This window comes from Neophocaena asiaeorientalis, unplaced genomic scaffold (assembly GCF_003031525.2).
Source record: "Neophocaena asiaeorientalis asiaeorientalis breed wild unplaced genomic scaffold, Neophocaena_asiaeorientalis_V1.1 scaffold110, whole genome shotgun sequence".
NCBI lineage: Eukaryota > Metazoa > Chordata > Mammalia > Artiodactyla > Phocoenidae > Neophocaena > Neophocaena asiaeorientalis.
The window spans coordinates 6,305,420-6,323,232 of NW_020175053.1; the positions used below are offsets into that span (position 1 = coordinate 6,305,420).

General features: G+C 48.8%; 1 protein-coding gene across 3 annotated transcripts in view; it reads left to right on the forward strand.

Moving 5' to 3' along the window:
- Positions 1-17,813, forward strand: part of GNB1L (G protein subunit beta 1 like) — a 48,866-nt gene that overhangs the window by 11,003 nt on the left and 20,050 nt on the right. For 2 of the 3 annotated variants that reach the window (XM_024763706.1, XM_024763707.1), the window contains 3 exons: positions 12,921-13,054; positions 13,427-13,552; positions 17,625-17,787. In XM_024763706.1, coding sequence (XP_024619474.1) covers positions 12,930-13,054; positions 13,427-13,552; positions 17,625-17,787 — 414 coding nt within the window. In that variant the 5' untranslated portion in view covers positions 12,921-12,929. Of the gene's footprint in view, positions 1-7,371; positions 7,457-12,920; positions 13,055-13,426; positions 13,553-17,624; positions 17,788-17,813 lie in introns of all 3 variants that reach the window. The other variant, XM_024763705.1, reaches the window with a different exon arrangement.

Genomic DNA, 17,813 nt, shown 5'->3' on the forward strand with positions numbered 1-17,813 from the left:
GTCGTTTCCTTCATCACTGGGGACTCACGGTATCGATCAGGACTGATTGTTAAGACACGAACTTACAGGGAGTCCCAACACATGTACAGAAACCTCTCCATGGTCAGAGCCCTCCTCTCGCTGCCCCTTGGTCATGAGCCCACCCGTGACCCCTGACTCTGGCCCCTGGCACCTCCAGTCACGCTGTCTACCTGGCCCTGCCGTTTCCAGAATGCCATGTGAATAGGGCCAAGCAGTATGTAGCCTGTTGCTCGCCCTGATTTTCTGGGGAGGCGTCCATGGTGTTGCGTTCATCAATACTTTCTTCCTATTTTATTGCTCAAAGGTGTGTTGTCATTTCGCATTCGGGCGATATTCTGAATAGAACAGACCAGTCAGGTACAGGTGTTTGTGTGCACGTATGTTTTCATTTCTCTAGATTAAATATCCAGCGGCGGAGTGCTGGCAACTTGACGATCGGCTGTTTTGTGCTCCAGGGACCTGCTGGGCTGTCATCCAGGGCGTGTGTGCAGTTTGTATCCTCACCTGTGGCTCAGCGGCCATTGGCTTCCTCGGGGGTTTGTCTTCTTCATTTGAACCGTGTTGTTTTCATTTGCATTTCCCTGGAGGCTAAGGATGCTGAGCGTCTTCTTGTGCTTATTTGCCATCTGTACACCTTATAGGTGAAGTGTCGTCTGTTCAGATCTTTTGTTTAGTTGCTGTTGAGTTTTTTAAAATATTACTGATATACTCAAGCGTGCTTTTGTTTAGTTGCTGTTGAGTTTTTTAAAATATTACTGATATACTCAAGCGTGCTTTTGTTTAGTTGCTGTTGAGTTTTTTAAAATATTACTGATATACTCAAGCGTGCTTTTGTTTAGTTGCTGTTGAGTTTTTTAAAATATTACTGATATACTCAAGCGTGCTTTTGTTTAGTTGCTGTTGAGTTTTTTAAAATATTACTGATATACTCAAGCGTGCTTTTGTTTAGTTGCTGTTGAGTTTTTTAAAATATTACTGATATACTCAAGCGTGCACATATTTAAAGTGGATAATTTGATAAGTTCCAACACCTGTGTAAGCATCACCATACCCAAGACATGAATGTGCCTGCTGTCCTTAGGGAATCCCTAGGGTTTCCTCCCAATCTTCGACCTTTGTAAGGCCTCTCCCCACTCCCTGCAGCGCCCCTCCCCAGGAGCCACTCATCTGTTTCCTGTCGCTACTGGGTAGTTTGCACTTTTTAGAAGTTTATGTAAATAGAATAGAATATTTACTCTTTTTTTCTGGCTGCTTTTAGTCAATATATGATTTTGAGGTTGATTCGTGGGGAGGCGTGATCGGTGCCCCTTTGTTGTTGAGTATGGGTGTACCACCGTTTGTTCAGCCTTGATGGATGTTTGGATTGTTTCCAGTTTGGGACTTTTTTTGGAGAAACAGCCACGCTTTATTCCAAAGCCACTGTACCAGTATGTTCATAGGAGAGTTCTTCTGCTTCACGTGCTTCCCAGCGGCCAGGGGTGTGGTCAGTCTTTAATGTGGGCCGCTCCCATAAGCGTGTAGTACAGGTGACTGTGGCTTTCGTTTGCGTTTCCCTGATGACCAAAGCTGGTGAGTATGTTTTCAGGTCCTAATTTGGCATTTGCATATCTTCTTGGCTATAGTGTTTATTCACATCTTTTGCCCTTTCTTTTTAAATACTTTCTGGTTTTATTTACTTTTTCTTTGCTTTCCTGATGAATTTTGAGGATTCTTTATATATTGTGGATGCATGATTTACAAATATTTTCTCCCAGTCTGTAGTTTGTCTTTTCATTTTCTTAACACCATCTTTCAAAGAGCAGAAGTTTCTAATTTTCTTGAAATGAAATTTATCCGTTTTTCTATTGTGGATCATGCTTACTGATAGTTTTTAAAAATCATGAATGGATGTTGAACTTTGCTGGATGCCTTTTCTGTATGAGTGTAGCTGATATGGTCTTGTGTTTTTTCTTCTTTAGTGTGTTAATGTGATGGAGTTATCTCTATTGATTTTGGAATATTGAATCTGCTTTGTGTTCCTGAAGTAAACTCTAGTTGGTCATAGTGTATTCTTTTTTTTTTAACTTCTTTATTTTATTTTTATTTTTGGCTGCATTAGGTCTTCGTTGCTGTGCGCGGACTTTCTCTAGTTGTGGCAAGTGGGGGCTACTTTTCATTGTGCACGTTGTACTGGCTTCTCGTGTTGAGGAGCACAGGCTCTAGGCATACAGGCTTCAGTAGCTATTGCACATAGGCTCAGTAGTTGTGGCTCGCAGGTTCTAGAGCACAGGCTCAGTAGTTGTGGCACACGGGCTTAGTTGCTCCGTGGCATGTGGGATCTTCCCGAACCAGGGCTCGCCACCATGTCCCCTGCATTGGCAGGCAGATTCTTAACCACTGGGCCACCAGGGAAACCCCCATAGTGTATTCTTTTTATATACTGCTGGATTTGATTTACTTTTGTTTTGAGGATTTTTATATCTGTATTCATGAGGGACATTGGCTTGTGGTTTTCTTTTCTTGTACTGTCTTTATCTGCTTTTGGTATGAGGATCATGCTGGCCTCAAAATGAATTGGGAAATGTTCCCTTTTTTTCTGTTTTCTGGAAGAAATTATATAGAATTGGGGCTATTTTCTCTTTAAATGTTTGGTAGAATATGCCAGTCAAGTCATGTGGGCTGGAGTTTTCTTTTCTTTGCAAAGATTTTAACTAAAAGTGCAATCCCTTTAGTCACTATAGGGCTATTCAGGTCATTTCTTCTAGGTGACCTAGAAACCCCCTAGTCTGTGGTTTTCAATTTCTATTTCATCTAAGTTGTTGGATTTATGTGCACTGAGTTATTTATGGTATTTCTTTATCCTCCTTTTAAGGTTAGTGGTGTCTGTAGTGATAACCCTTCTTCCATTATTATAATTTGTTTCTTCTCTTTTTTCAGTTGTCAGGCTAGCTACCGATTTATCTATTTTATTGATCTTTTTAAAGATCCAGTCTGTGGTTTTGCTGATTTTTCTCTGTAGTTTTACAATTCTCTTGTTTTATTTCTTTCTTTTCTGACCTTATTATTTCCTTCCTTTTCCTGGCTTTGGGCTTATTTTTCTCCTTTTTCTAGTTTCTTGAGGTAGAAGCTAGGTCATTGATTTGAGACCTTTCTTCTTTTCTTTCTTTCTTTTTTTTTTAAAGAAAACCTTTATTTTAATTTTTTTTTTTTTTTTTTGCCACACTATGAGGCTTGCGGTACCTTAGTTCCCCAACCAGGGATTGAACCCAGGCCCACTGCAGTGAAGGCACGGAGTCTTAACCAGTGGACCACCAGGGAATTCCCCGTTTCTTCTTTTCTAATTTGGCATTTGATGCTATAAATTTCCTCGAAGTCCTGCTTTAGCTGCATCTGACAAGTTTTGCTATTTTATATTTTCATTTTTATTCAGTTCAAAATATTTTCCAATTTCTGTTGGGACTTCTTCTTTGGCCCATCGATTATTTAAAAGCATGTTGTTTGTTTCCCAAATATTTGGAGATTTTTCCAGTTGTCTTTCTGTTATTGATTCCAGGTTAAATCCATAAGGTCAGAGAACATTGTGTGCTTTTGGTTCTTCTACATTTTTTTGAGATATAATTGACATATAACATTGTATTAGTTTCAGGTATACAACATAATGATTTGATAGTTGTATATATTGCAAGATGATTGCCATGATCAGTCCAGTTAACATCTGTCACCTCGCATAGCAACAAAGGTTACTCTACATTTTTTAAGGTTTTGTTTTATTTTTTTTTGGCTGCATTGGGTCTTCATTGCTGCACACAGGCCTTCTCTAGTTGTGGAGAGTGGGGGCTACTCCCCGTTGCAGTGCACAGGCTTCCTATTGTGGTGGCCTCTCTTGTTGTGGAGCATGGGCTCTAGGTGTGTGGGCTTCAGCAGTTGTGGCACATGGGCTTCAGTAGTTGTGGCTCACAGGCCCTAGAGTGCAGGCTCAGTAGTTGTGGCGCTCAGGCCTAGTTGCTCTGTGGCATGTGGGATCTTCCCAGACCAGGGCTCGAATCCGTGTCCCCTGCATTGGCAGGCAGATTGCCAACCACTGCACAGCCAGGGAAGCCCTTAAGGTTTGTTTTAAAACACAGGATATGGTCTATCTTGATGAACGTTCCATGTATATTTGAGAAGTATGAGTTGTTCTGTTGGTGGAATGTTCACTTCATGTCAGCTCAGTCCAGTAGATAGATAGTATTAAGTCTCCTGTACTATTTTCTGGCCATTTGTTGAGTTGATTGCTGAGGAGGAGTTTAAGTCTCTAGCTGTGATTATGTATCTGTCTACTTCTGCTTTCATTTCCATCAGTTTTTCCTTCATGTGTTGTGAAGTTCTGCTGTTAGCAGAGTACATGTTTAGGACTTTCATGTCTTCTTGATGAATTGATGCCTTGTGTCATTGTGTGTTTTCTTCTCCCTGTTAATAGTCCTTGTTTTGAGGTCTACTTTCTCTGATAATAATGTATCCATTACACCTTTTTTTTGTTATTTGTATAGTGTATATTTTTACTTTCAATTTATGTATGTTTTTATTTTTTTATTTTATTTACTTATTTACTTTTTGGCCACTCTGTGTGGCATGCGGGATCTTACTTCCCTGACCAGGGATCGAACCCATGCCCCCTGCATTGGGAGCACAGAGTCTTAACCACTGGACCAGGGAGGTCCTCTATGTTTTTATATTTAAAGTAGGTTTCTTCTAGGTAATTTATAGTCGGGCTTTTTAAAAATTAGCTTATAGTTGTTGGGTCTTATAATAGCATGTTGAGAGCACTTATGTTTATTGTAGTCATTTTTATGGTTCTATTTAGGTCTTCCATTTTGTTTTCTCATTTTCCTGATGCTTTAGCCCTCTATCCCTTCTTTCCATCCTTCTTTTGGATTATTTGGATATTTTCAAATACTCTGTTTAAATTTTCTGTTAGCTTTTTGTCTGTATCTCTTATATATTATGTTTTTAATAGTTAGTAGAAGCCTTACATCCATATGGGTCCCCTTACCCTCCCCCCTTCATGTTATAGCTGTCAGATTGCAAATCCCAACAATATACATGTTCACTTAAGAGGTGGAAATTTGTCTTTTATGTTTACCATTTCTCTTCCTCTATCTTCTTGGAGTTCCACATTTCTTTCTGATCTTTCTTTTGAGCTGTAGAACCTTCTCTAATATTTCTTCTAGGGAATATCTTCCCGCAAGAAATTCTCTTGGTTTTCCTTCACCTGAAAATACCTTTATTTTGCCTTCATTCCCAAAAGATAATTTGCTGGGTATAGAGTTCTTTTGTTTACTCTAAAGATGTTCCACTGTCTTCTGACTTCCATGGTTTCTGATATGAAATTCACGTTCACACAGATGATTATTTTCCTATGTGTAATGTGCCGTTACTGTCAGGATTTTACTGCTGTTATTTTTCAGCAGTTTAATTATGACATGAGTATGGTTTTCTTTGAGTTTATCCTGCTTATGATTCATTGAGTTCTTGAATTTATACATTTTTGTCTTTTCCCAAATTCGTGACATTTTGGGCATTATTTATTCAGGTAATTTTCCTACCCCATCTCCTTCTCTTGTCCTCAGACTCCCATGCATGAATGTTAGCCCTTTTTCTATTATTCTGCAGTCCCTGATGCTCTAATCATTTATTCCAGTCTTTTTTCTTTCTGATCTTATATTGGATAAGTTCTTTTGACCAGTCTTCATGTCACTGACTCTCTCCTTTGTCATCTCTGATTCCATTATTGAATGTCTTTGTTTCAGATATTGTATTATTTAGTTCTGGAACTTCCTTTTTTTAAAAAAATTTTTCTCTCCGCTGGGAACTTTCTTTCATTCATTTCAAGTGTGTTTACCTTTGCCTCATGGAGTATAATCATAAAAGCTGCTTTAAAACCCTTATCTGATATTCCCAACATCTGAACTGTCTTGAGGTTGGCATCTGTAAATTGTCGTTTCCTTTGAGAATTGACCTCATTTCCTGGTTCTGTGTGTTGAATAATTTTGTGTTGTATCCTAGACATACCCTGGACCGGGTATTACATTGGGTCCTCTGGAGAATGTTGAGTTTCGTGTTAACAGGCATTCAACCCAGTTAGATTGTCTCACCCTCTGTGGGCTACAGTTTTACTTTCATTTCCATTTTCAAGGCTCTTGATACGCTGCTTTGGGTCTCTCCCACTCACCAGCCACTCTGGGTTCAGCCTGAGACTTGGGCAGTGGTTTAGGTCCTAGTTCAGGTCTTAAAGCTGGTGCTGCTTTGGGTCTATACCACATGTATGCAGCTCAGAGAAGAGCCTGGGGCTTTTGTGGGTTCATTCACAGAATTAAGGGGTCTTTTTCTTTAGCTCTCTCCTCTCTGCCATTCTCATACCCACATAGGATCTGGCAGGGTTCTTTCTCCATGGTTCCTCTGATCAGAACGACAGGGGTCTCTCAGAGTCACTTCTTCCACATAGCTCCGTGTCCAGGGCCCATCCTCGGGGCAGGGCCAAGAGAGAAGAGAAACACAGGCCATCAGGGAGTCAAACCCTAACTTTTTAGAATCTAGGATTCTATTGGCTTTTTGACTATATTTCTTGTATTATATATTATGTTTTTAACTCAATCTAGGACTTAAACTAATCTCAGTGCAGAGAAAAAGTGTCTCTCCAAGTTTTAGCTACCACTGCCTTGCAGCAGTGCAACTTAGACCCACCCTCAAGGCAGTGCCCCAAGACATAAAAATAAAAGCAGGAAGCTTGTGCCCATTCAGATCAATTCTCCAAGTTTTTGCTTGCCTCCAAAGTCTGTCTGCTATTGTTCACTTTTCAGAGTTTTCAAGTAATTGCTGTTTATATTTTGTCTAGAGTTTTTAGTTGCAATCTGCCAGATAGAGAGGAGAGAGGCTGTAGTGAGCCTGCTTCACCCTGGCCAGAACCAGAAGCCTCTTTAGGTGGTATTAATTTACATTTCTCCATGAGTGAGGTTAAGCATCTTTTCTTATGTTTAAGGGCCATTTTCATATCTTTATTTGTGAATTGTCTATTCATGTCTTTTGCCCAATTTTCTATTTGGTATTTAGTCCTTCTTTAATTTTGAAGACTTTATGTGTTTTAAAGATACTTTGATTTTTATCTCTTTTGATGTGTAAAAGTTAAAAAATTTATTGTTAAGTATTTTATCTTCTTAGTTGGTATTTTAAGTGGGATTTTCTCTGACGGGTTATTGGTTGTGTACATGGAAGCTGTTGAGTTCTCTTTGCTAGTTTTATTTGCTGCTACTATCACTGAAGTTTTCCTTTAATGTTTGTTTTTTCATTTGTTTGTTTGCTTATTTGTTTTTTGACCGCGGCCATGGTGCACAGCATGCAGGATCTTAGTTCCCCGAGCAGGGATCGAACCTATGACCCCTGCAGTGGAAGCACAGAGTCTTAACCACTGGACCTCTAGGTAAGTCCTGTTCTTTTAATGTTTGGATCTGTTTTATCATTGATTATCTAGGGCTTTCAATGTATACCATCATGTCATCTGGAAGAGAATTTAACATCTTCTTTTCCAATTCATATGCCTCTAATTGATTTTTCTTGTCTAACTGAATCAGCTTAAACCTCCCATACAATGTTGACTAGTAGTGTAGACAGTGGGTATCCTGATCTTAATAGAAATACCTCTGGTATTTCTTCATAAAGTAATGTGTTGGCTTTAGAACTAAGGAGGGTGTGTGTTTGTGTGTGGTGTGTGTGTATGTATTATAATCATTTTTAAGAAACCCATCAGTTTCTGTTTGCTTAAGTATTTTAATTAAAAATGGGTATTGAGGGCTTCCCTGGTGGCGCAGTGGTTGAGAGTCCACCGGCCGATGCAGGGGACACGGGTTCGTGCCCCGGTCCAGGAAGATCCCACATGCCACGGAGCGGCTGGGCCCGTGGGCCATGGCCGCTGGGCCTGCGCGTCCAGAGCCTGTGCTCCGCAACGGGAGAGGCCACAACAGTGAGAGGCCTGCGTACCGCAAAAAAAAAAAAAAAAATGGGTATTGAATGTTGTCAGAGGCTTTATCAGCATCTATGGAGATAATCATATGCTTTTTCTTTATAAATCTATTAATATGATGTATGACATTAATGATGGTCCTAATTGAAGTTGGTCCTAATTGAACCAACTTTGCATTCTAGGATAAATTCCACTTGGTCAGCATGTATTATGTTCTTAATTTGATGTTGTATTTTGTTTGCTAATATTTTATTTGCTATTTTTGTATGATAAGTGATATCAATCTCTATTTTTCTTCTGACCAAAGCTTTAAATATATCTGATGAATCTTGGTATGTAATGTTGTTTTGTCATTTTAAAAAATTTGTGGTTTAAGTATTTCCCCTTTTACCTAGAAGTCATTTAATAAATTTTTTAAAATTTTTAGTTGGAAAGATCTTTTTGGTTTTTATTTTGTTAATTTTTTGGTTTAATTGCACTGTGATCAGAGAATATTGTTTATAATGTTAATATTTCTTCTTTGCGGAACTTACTGATGTTTCCATTGTGACGCAGTATATGATCACAGAGAAAGCATTCATGTGCCCTTGAGGAGAAGGTGTAGTGTCTGTTGTCAGAGTGTGGAGTTCCCTACAGTTCCATACTGTTTACCTTGTTGAGTCTCTGTCTCCTTACTTATTTTGTCACTTGGTCTGACCTGTACTGACGGTAGTATATTACATTCTCCAATTACTAGTGAGTTTTTTTCTGTGCCTCTTTTCATCTCCTGTAGTTTGTGCTTTATAAAGGTGTTGTTTCTTTTACTTAGTACATAGATGTTCATACATTCATTGTGAACCGCAGCTTAGTATTAGAAAGTGTCTGGCTTCGTCAAATCTGATGCTTTTTGGCTAGAATTAAACTTTTTTTAAAATTAATTAATTAATTTATTTTTGGCTATGTTGGGTCTTTGTTGCTGCACGTGGGCTTTCTCCAGTTGCGGCGAGCGGGGGCTACTCTTTGTTGCAGCGCGCGGGCTTCTCATTGCAGTGGCTTCTCTTGTTGCGGAGCACGGGCTGTAGGCGGGCGGGCTTCAGTAGTTGTGGTGCACGAGCTTAGTTGCTCCGTGGCATGTGGGATCTTCCCAGACCAGGGCTGGAACCTGTGTCCCCTGCATTGGCACATGGATTCTTAACCACTGCACCACCAGGGAAGTCCCTAGAATTAAACTTTGATGTCAGTGTTTCAACTCCTATTTTCTTACTATTTCTGTTTGCCTGACATACCTTTGTCTATCTTTAATTTCAGCCTTTTGGAATCACTTTAACTTGTTTCTCTTATTGACACATATTCTGAGTATGAGTCCTTTATCAGATATATGTTGCAACTATTTTATCCTTGTTTCTAGCCTCATTTTTTACTTCCTTAATGTCTTTCGAAGAAAATCATGATTTTGAACTTCTGTGTGACACTGGAGTTTATTCAATTTCAGTTCTGTGGAGTATTCTGTCATATGAATGTGCCAGAAGCGTCCCATTCTGCAGTTGATGGTTATTTGGGTTGTTTCTGGTTTTTATTATTATGCATGATACTGCTATGAACACTCTTGTACAAGTCTTTGTGTGCAAGTTTCTTTAGGGTGTCTAAGCGTGGGGTTGCTGGGTCGTAGGGCGTGCCAGGTGGTCCCTGATCGTTTTCCACGGTGATTGGTTCCACATAGGCCCCTCCAATGTGGTACACGGCTCCAGTTGCCCCACATCTTGGTTGGCATTTGCCAGGCTGTTTACTTTTTGGCTAATCTGCTAGGAGTGCAGTTATTTCATGCTAGGGTTGAACAGGCATTTCCAAGATTATTAATTAGGTTAAACATCTCTTCCTATGTTTGTTGGGTATTTATGTTTCTTGTGAAACATCTGTTCAAGTCTTTTGCTCATTGAACGTTTGGTGTTTGCTTCTTTATGTTATTGATCTGTGTCTTTATCTATTCTGGATACAAGTCCCGTGTGGGTTTGTGGCAAGTGTGGAGTAGTGAGTACTTGTGTTCACCGATGGCGGGCATTTTGCCACATTTGCTTTACTTCTCTGCCTGTGTACTTGTATGTAGCTAGACACAGGTCGAGGGTTTTTTTTCTGAAACGTTTGAAAACAGATTGCAGACATAACATTTCATCCCTAAAATACTGTATCCTAGGAATAAGGATACTCTTCTACATAAAATACCATTGTTTTCCCCAAGAAACTTAGCAATACTAATTCTATATTATCTGCAGCCTGTATTCAGATTCCCCCAGTTGTGGCCCCTGTTTCTGATCAGGATCTAATCAAGGTTCACACATTGCATTTGGTCGACATGCTCTTTAGTCTCTGAATTTAGAAGAGTCACCCTGCTGTTTCTCTCACTGTTTTTCTTGACCTTGACCTTTGCCATGAGTCTGAGCTGGGTGTCCTGTCTGGGCCCCTGGTGGGTATGTCTGGAGGTTCCCGAACGTTGCTGGCATAGGTGGACGGCGATGGGCCCTCAGGAGATGAGTGATGCAGGCTGTTTACTGCGGGTGGCCCGCTTCAAGGACAGTGCCGGTGGTGACAGCCCGGTGTCCCCTCATGAAGGAGCATTTCCTCTGTGATTCATAAACGACCTGTAGGCACAGCAGATCTCCTGCTCCCAATAGCTTTTCCCCAGTCGGGTCATTTTCTGGATCTGAGAGGTGATGCTCTCTGCTTGTACATTCAGTTGCATCTTTTTACTTCTTTAAAGCCGTGAAGCGTTATATTTCACAGACCTGAACGCTCTGCTCGGGTCCAGGTCTGCGTCTGCGGTTCCTGGTGCTCCTGGTCCTCGCAGGGCTGGGCCTCCTTGTCTGCTTTTACGAGTGTTGGCTGGGAGCCGGCATTTCTTAGGGTTTTTCCTGTGAATTCACTGAAGCCTGGGTTGAAGGGGTCCTTCTGAGAGATGCACAGCCTGCAGTCGGGGGGCCCCAAGGTGGTGTGATTTGGGGCTGAGAGCTGAGGGCGGTGACGTTCTAGAATCTCCGAGCACAGCTTTGGTTCTGGTTCAGCCTAACACTGAGCCCATAGCCCCGGGGACCTCATCTGTAGGGGATACTCCTTCGAGATTACCCACCTCCAGAGGGCTCAGACTTTGTCCCTCGTGGACCTGGGACTCCAGGCCCCTAGGGCAGCAGGTGCCCTAGGGCAGGGCCAGCTGGAGGCTCTGTGGCCCTGCCCACACTGCACTCTGCTCCCACACCAGGGTAGTGGGGAGGCCGGGTCCCCCCTCCACAGGAGTAACCCTGCGGCTGTCCTCTGTCTGTGGGCCAGGCCTGGGGGGCTCTGGGGGCATTTGTAGCAATGGTGGAAAGGCTGTCAGACTGTCTCTCTTTTTAATTTTTAAAGGAATGTGTCTTGCAGAACCCAAAGTTGTGCTCCATGGATTAAGTTTCAGGCTCCTTTGCCCTCTGGGTCGGGGAAGAATGACAGGCCAGTGGAGGTGGGGGCAAGGCCAGCGGGGGGCAAGGCCGGTGGGCAGCCATCGTGCTCACCGCTTCGGGCGGCCTGGTGCCAGGAGATAGGATAATACGATTATTCTCAATTAGATTAATAAAGAATAATTAGACGTCGTAAATCAAGTCATCATAGAGTATTGTCATGGGAAAAATATGTAGCTAGAATTAATTAGTTTTCAAATAAAGTGTTTACTTTAATTGCTTGAAATGATGGAGCCCTTAATTGCCGAGGCTTCGTCTTGGCCTGAGCGTCCGGCTGTTGTAACAACTTGACGGGTTTATTCCCTACGTCCGGGGAAAACAGTGGAGGAGGACTTGATTTCATCACCTGGGAGCTAGCCTGGTGCGGTGAGGTTGTGGAAACGCCCGTCAGGCCGCAGGCAGGTGGCAGGTGTGGGCTGGGTTTCTGCTGGCGCTGCCCAGGGCCACCGTGCTGCTTGCGTGTGTGTGTGTGTGTGTGTGTGTGCGCGTGTGCGCCTGTGTGAGCACGTGTGTGTGTGTGTTGGGGGGCTGCACGGTGGGAGCCTGTGTGGGGGTGGCCTGTCCCTCTGTCCCCGGAGCCCCTTCCCGACCGCCCACTCCGGCCCTTTCACTTCCCCCCTCTGGCAGCTGTGTGGGCGCCTCCCCCTTGCTGTGTGCAGGCTGGGTGGGGGCTGTCCCAGAGCCCAGCAGGAGAGGCCCCCCCAGTTGCCCCAGCTCCCGGGGGGTCCACTCCTAGCCGTCCCTTCTACACCCTCGGCCCAGCCCAGGACCTGCGGGCAGACATACGTGGCCCTGGCTGCCTGTGAAATTGGGGTGGCGTGGTTGGGGTGGGCTCGGGGGGGGGCCCTGGCAGCTTCTCCTTTGGGGTGGGTGGGCCCAGCAGGCCTTACACAGGGGACCAGTGATTTGAGGAAGGGTCTGTCCTCTGAGAGCAGCCCTCCAGGGGAGTGGCTGGGTAACTGGGCCCCGCCCCTTGCCCACACACACACCTGTGCTGGCCCTTCTGCCCCTTGGTGGCAGCATGCAGGCTCTGGAACACTTCGAACCTGAGCCTGGGAGGCCTAGAGCAGCTCACCGGACGGTTCCTTGGGTGGCTGTAACAGTTGGAGGTTGTGATGAGCAGGACCAGGACCCGGCGGGCCGTGTTTGCAGCCCATGTGACGAAGACCGTGGACCCCATACACCTCTGACTTGGCTGGGAGGGCTCGTTGGGGAGGGCCCCCTGAGGGAGAAGCTGGAGCGAGGCCTGGGCAGAGGGCAGGACGAGTGCTCCCAGTGTGTGGACAGCTGGGACGAGGAGGACCCTGCCCAAGTTGGTGGGGGGTGTGGGCACTGCTGCCCTTGCCTGGGGACAGTACCTGTTGGGACGTAGGGTGCAGGGGTGGGCAGCATCCAGGGATGCTCCTGTGCCTTCCCGAAGGAGGACAGGTGAGTCATTCATGCCCTTCCTCGGTCCCCAGGTGACAAGCATGGCAACCCCACCGCTCCCACCACCAGACCCCCAGTTTGTCCTCCGAGGCGCCCAGTCGGCGGTGCACACACTGCATTTCTGCGAAGGAGCCCAGGGGCAGGGGCGCCCGCTGCTCCTCTCAGGGTGAGTACCCCCGGCCCAGGGTGAAGTCGGGGGGTAAGGGGCTTAGGCTGCCCATCACTCGGGCACTCGCCCTTTCAGAGCCCTCGACGCGCTGTCCCCTCGGGCCTCCCCCGTGGAGGACGCAGGGACATGGTCTCCGTTAGAGGCGCCAGGCAGCTGGCACTGTCAGTGGCGGCCTCCCCGCCTCTCCAGAGAAGAGGCTGCCCAGGACCCTGCCACCCTCCCTGTAAGAGGAGCACGTGTCCCCTGGTTATGTGTTCAGAGCTGTCCCCTGAGCTGGGAGCTGCTGGCTGGAGCTCCTGACCCACCGGCTGCGTGGTGTCCAGCCCGCTCCCCGCCATGCCCGAGCCTGACTGGAGCTTCTCTGAACAGGTCCCTTCGTGGGCTGGTGCACATCTGGAGCCTGCAGACACGGAGGGTGGTCGCCACCCTGGATGGCCATGGGGGCCAGTGTGTGACCTGGCTGCAGACACTGCCCCAGGGGCCCCAGCTCCTCAGGTGAGTCTTGGTGGCAGTGAGCCAGGTTGTGGCCTTCGGGGGGGTTCCGTGAGCTTCCTAGGGGAGGCCCTGAAGGCCTCCCCCAGCTGCCAGGACGGCCCCAACAATGGCAGAACCGGGTGACTTGTCGAGGGCAGCGCAGCCCGGGTGTGTGGGCCTTCCGGGCGGGTGCCCATTGAGAAGAGCCCGATGGACGCTTAGGACGGCTCTGTCCGAGCCCACCCTGGCCTGCTGGGGCCCCCAGGGCGAGGGCTGGGGGCCAGTACTTGGAGGAGCCTCCACTTCCCTCCTGCAAATCACGGGCCCTGGTGTCCTCATAACCGCTCTGCAGCGCAGCCTTCTCCCTGGCCATGGAGCCACCTTCCTGCGAGGCAGGGAGGACTGGTCGCCAGGGTGGCACAGAGCTGAACCTAAAGCTCACCCAGGCTGATGGGGTCCCACTCCCTGCCCAGTGCGGCTGCCCCAGGGGGGACTGGGATGCCGTGCAGGTGCCAGGGCCGTGGAACTCTGGGCTGCCAGTGTGGGTGGGTGGGAGATGGCAGAGCGAGGGGTGTGGCCCCCTGGCAGAGGAGGTTGCATGTGTTGACGCCATGGTGGGCCGGGACTGGGGAGTCTGGGGGCTGGGTAGCAGTGAGGGAGGGTCCTGCGGAGGTGACGGGCTGGGACCCCAGGTGGGAGGTGGGCCAGGAGGCAGCAAGAGGGCGCTGGTGGGTGAGGGAGCAAGTCAGGGGGCTTCACTCCTTCCCCTGGAGAGGGGGATGGTGAGGGAAGGGCACGGACAGGAGGGAGCGGGGGCCACCTGGCAGCCAGAGCGACTGCTATCTGGGGCGGCCCTGACATCTGCCCCTGTACAGGGGTCCCAGCTCTCCCACCCCCGTCAGAAATCTGCCAAGTCAAAGAGGGCTTTCCCCGATGTCCTCTGCCCCAGAACTCCCAGATGGTTCTGCTCTCCTGCTCCAGACTTGGAGCTTGGACCCCTGGGCACCGTGGAGCCCAGTCCCCATTAAACAAGCCCTCTTGGGCCCCCAGTGGCTTCAAAGCACTTTTGTGTGGGACTGAAGCCGCTCCCACTCCCTGCAGGTGGCTGAGGCCCCAGGAGTCCTGGAGGCCGTACCCTGGGCGTGTGTGCTTGTCCATCCATCTCAGACCCTCGCTCCTTCCCTGCCCAGTTGCCCAGACGCACCCCTCACTGCAGAGCCCTCACGTGGCTTTGCTCTTTCCCTGATGATTAGAGTGGATGCTGTGTCTGAAGACCCCACAAAGCTGCTGGAAACTTCCTCCTGAGGTTTGAGCCGAGGTGTAAGCCCTTCTGGACCTCATGCTCCTCTGCGCACCTTGGGCTGGCCTTGGGGAGCCTCAAGCCGGGAGTTCCACCCCTTGGAGAGCTGGCTGGTGCTGTGCGGGGTGGCAACTCCAGGGGCACCCTGCGCATGTGCATGACGGATGGCGCTGTGGGGGCCCCCCGCCTAGGCAGGCGCAGACCACGCAGGTGCTTGGATGCTGCACTAGAGGCCGGGGCCCAGCTGTGTTTGGAAGTCAAGCCTCCAAAGTGGCCCTTGAGGGGGAAGGTGCCCTTTCATGTCAAGGGGCCGGAGGACAAAGCTGGGAGCCAGGGCTCTGCAGACACCCCAGCCACACCTGTACCCCTGAGGATGCACCTGTGCCTCTACAGCTGCCTGGGTGGGCTTGTTTCCTTCTTCCTTTATTGGGAGGCGTGATGTACTTACAGGAAGGTGAATAAGACGAGTTTCAGACCATCTTGTCATGGGTGGACACCTGGGCAGCCACTGCCCGCCCCACGCCCGCCCAGTGGCCTGTCCTCATCCTCAGGAGGCAGCCCCTCCACCTCATTCTCGCTTTACCGTCTTACTTCTTCCTTTATTGGGAGGCGTGATGTACTTACAGGAAGGTGAATAAGACGAGTTTCAGACCATCTTGTCATGGGTGGACACCTGGGCAGCCACTGCCCGCCCCACGCCCGCCCAGTGGCCTGTCCTCATCCTCAGGAGGCAGCCCCTCCACCTCATTCTCGCTTTACCGTCTTAATATGCATCTCCAAAAAGCATAGGCTCATTTTATGTTTTTTTTTTTCTTTTAACCTAAATGGAGCGATATGGAGCAGCTTCCTTTGTGTCTGATTCTGTGTCTGCGAGACCCGCCAGGGTGTGCACGGCTGCAGTGTGTTGTGTGGGCCTTTCTGTCTTATTCCTCTGGACGTGTGTACCCAGATTCCTCACCTTTCTGTGTCGGTGGAGATCTGGGTTGTCCACTTGGAGCTGTTGTGGATGAGGCTTGAGAAGACTTCCACCGGGCCTCCCGGTGCTGGGGGCCCCCGGATCCAGCGGTGGGGCTGCTCAGAGGCCACCAGTGTCCTTGAAGGGGCTCCCACTGGCCAGTCTGGGATGGTTAGGGCACAAAAATCAATGAGAACTCTGGGTGATGACCCATCAGTAACACAGGAATGTGTGAGTCCAGACTGATGGGAGGAGGGGAGAGAAGAGGCAAGAGCCCGCTGTCTGGTGGGTGTGCCTTGTGGACGTGGAAGATGACCGTCTGCAGGGCTGGCGGGCCGCACCACAGTGGGTGGAGGCGCTGGGTCATCTGAGGCCAGGGTGGCGGATGTCACAGTGTCTTTCCCAGAAGTGCCCACGGCAGGGGGAGGGGCTTTGAGTGAACACACCTGGCGGGCGCCTCTGTCCAGGTGATCAGGGTGGGCAGTCGGCCTTGTGTGCAGTGTCATCCCCTTGCTGTCCTCCCCAAACATGGAAGCGTCACCCTGGGGATGACACGCACACACACAAGGGACAGAGAAAGGCGTGGCCCGTCCAGTCCAAGGGCCTGGTGAGCGCTGACCAGCCCAGTGTTTGTCCCGGGACCCCGAGCTCGCCTCTCCGTGACCGGCACTGACCCACATGGGCTGTGCCAGGGTCCCTCGCTGTGGGGGAAAGCGTGGAGGTGGCGGCGCAGCTGGGCGCGTGTACAGCGTTAGCAGTTAGGGGTCCAGGCGAAGGAGGCAGGGAGCCACTGTTCTGGGGGTTCCTTAGATACAGGACAGCCCTCCCTCCCTGTGTGGGCGCCCTTGGCCAGCGCCGGCGCCTCTGTGTGAGAGCACGGTTCCCACTGCTGCTTCTCTCCTGAGCTCCACTCAGACACGGTGTCGAGAGGCCTCACGTTCTCTCTCTCCTGCGTCGCTGCCGCTTCAGGCCGAATGACTCCTGCTCCCCAGGGTCCAGGCACATCCTGCCAACACCAGCGGTTCTCCAGACAGAGCTGGGGTCTGGATCAGGATCGGGTGCCCTGGGTCTACCTGGGGGGCATCCATCCACGCAGCACCGAGGTCTCCCAACGGTGCAGGTGGATTCCGGGCCCTGCGTGCCCTCCTGTCCCCTTCCACAGCTCCAGGACTGGCCCACTGTCCTGTCCCCTTCGTCCCCACGGGCCTATGCTGCTGCTTCTTCCCTTGTTTGTCTGGACCTCACCCCTTGGGAGGAGGATGGGAGGGCGGTTCTGTGGGGTGACCCTCACATCGGCTCAGCTCCGGGGTTTCTTGGGGTCAGACTGGGGAGGTGGGCTTTTGGGAGGAAACCCTTCTCGTCCCCTTGTCGGGGGTCTGGGACATCTGTGGGGCTCATCCACCTGGGGAGTGTGTCCACGGTGTCCCACCGGCAGGGACAGTTCCCTCTGCCTCCTAGGCTCCTAGGAAATGAGTCCTGAGGCCCAGCGAGGAGCATTTCTGGTGAGTGTTAGAGCCACACAGTGGACAGTGAACCTCAGGGCTGCAGATACCCCGTCCCTCCGTCCTCAGCGTCCGCCCAGGGGCTCTGCCCCCACAGCTGTGCCTGGGCTGGTCTCACGGGGAGGGTTTCTCCTCCTCCTTTTATAGCATTCTACTTTCACTGGAACTCTTCTGTTTAATGGGAATTCTCCTCCCTGTGTATATATGTGTTCACTCATGGGTCTGGGCTCATGGAGATTTCTTTTATTCTTGGGTTAGAATTTCATTCTACCCACAACACACTGACATTTGTCCTCACCTGGGAGGGTCACGGCCCGTCTCCTCTTATTTTGGCAGCCAGGGCCGCGACCTGAAGCTGTGCGTGTGGGACCTGGCGGAGGGCAGGAACACCGTCGTGGACTCCGTGCTCTTGGAGAGCGTGGGCTTCTGCAGGGGCTCTGTGCTGGCTGCGGGCCTGCAGCGCTGGATGCTGGCTGTGCCGGGGAGAGGCATCGATGAGGTGAGTGAGCCCATTCTCACTTGGCC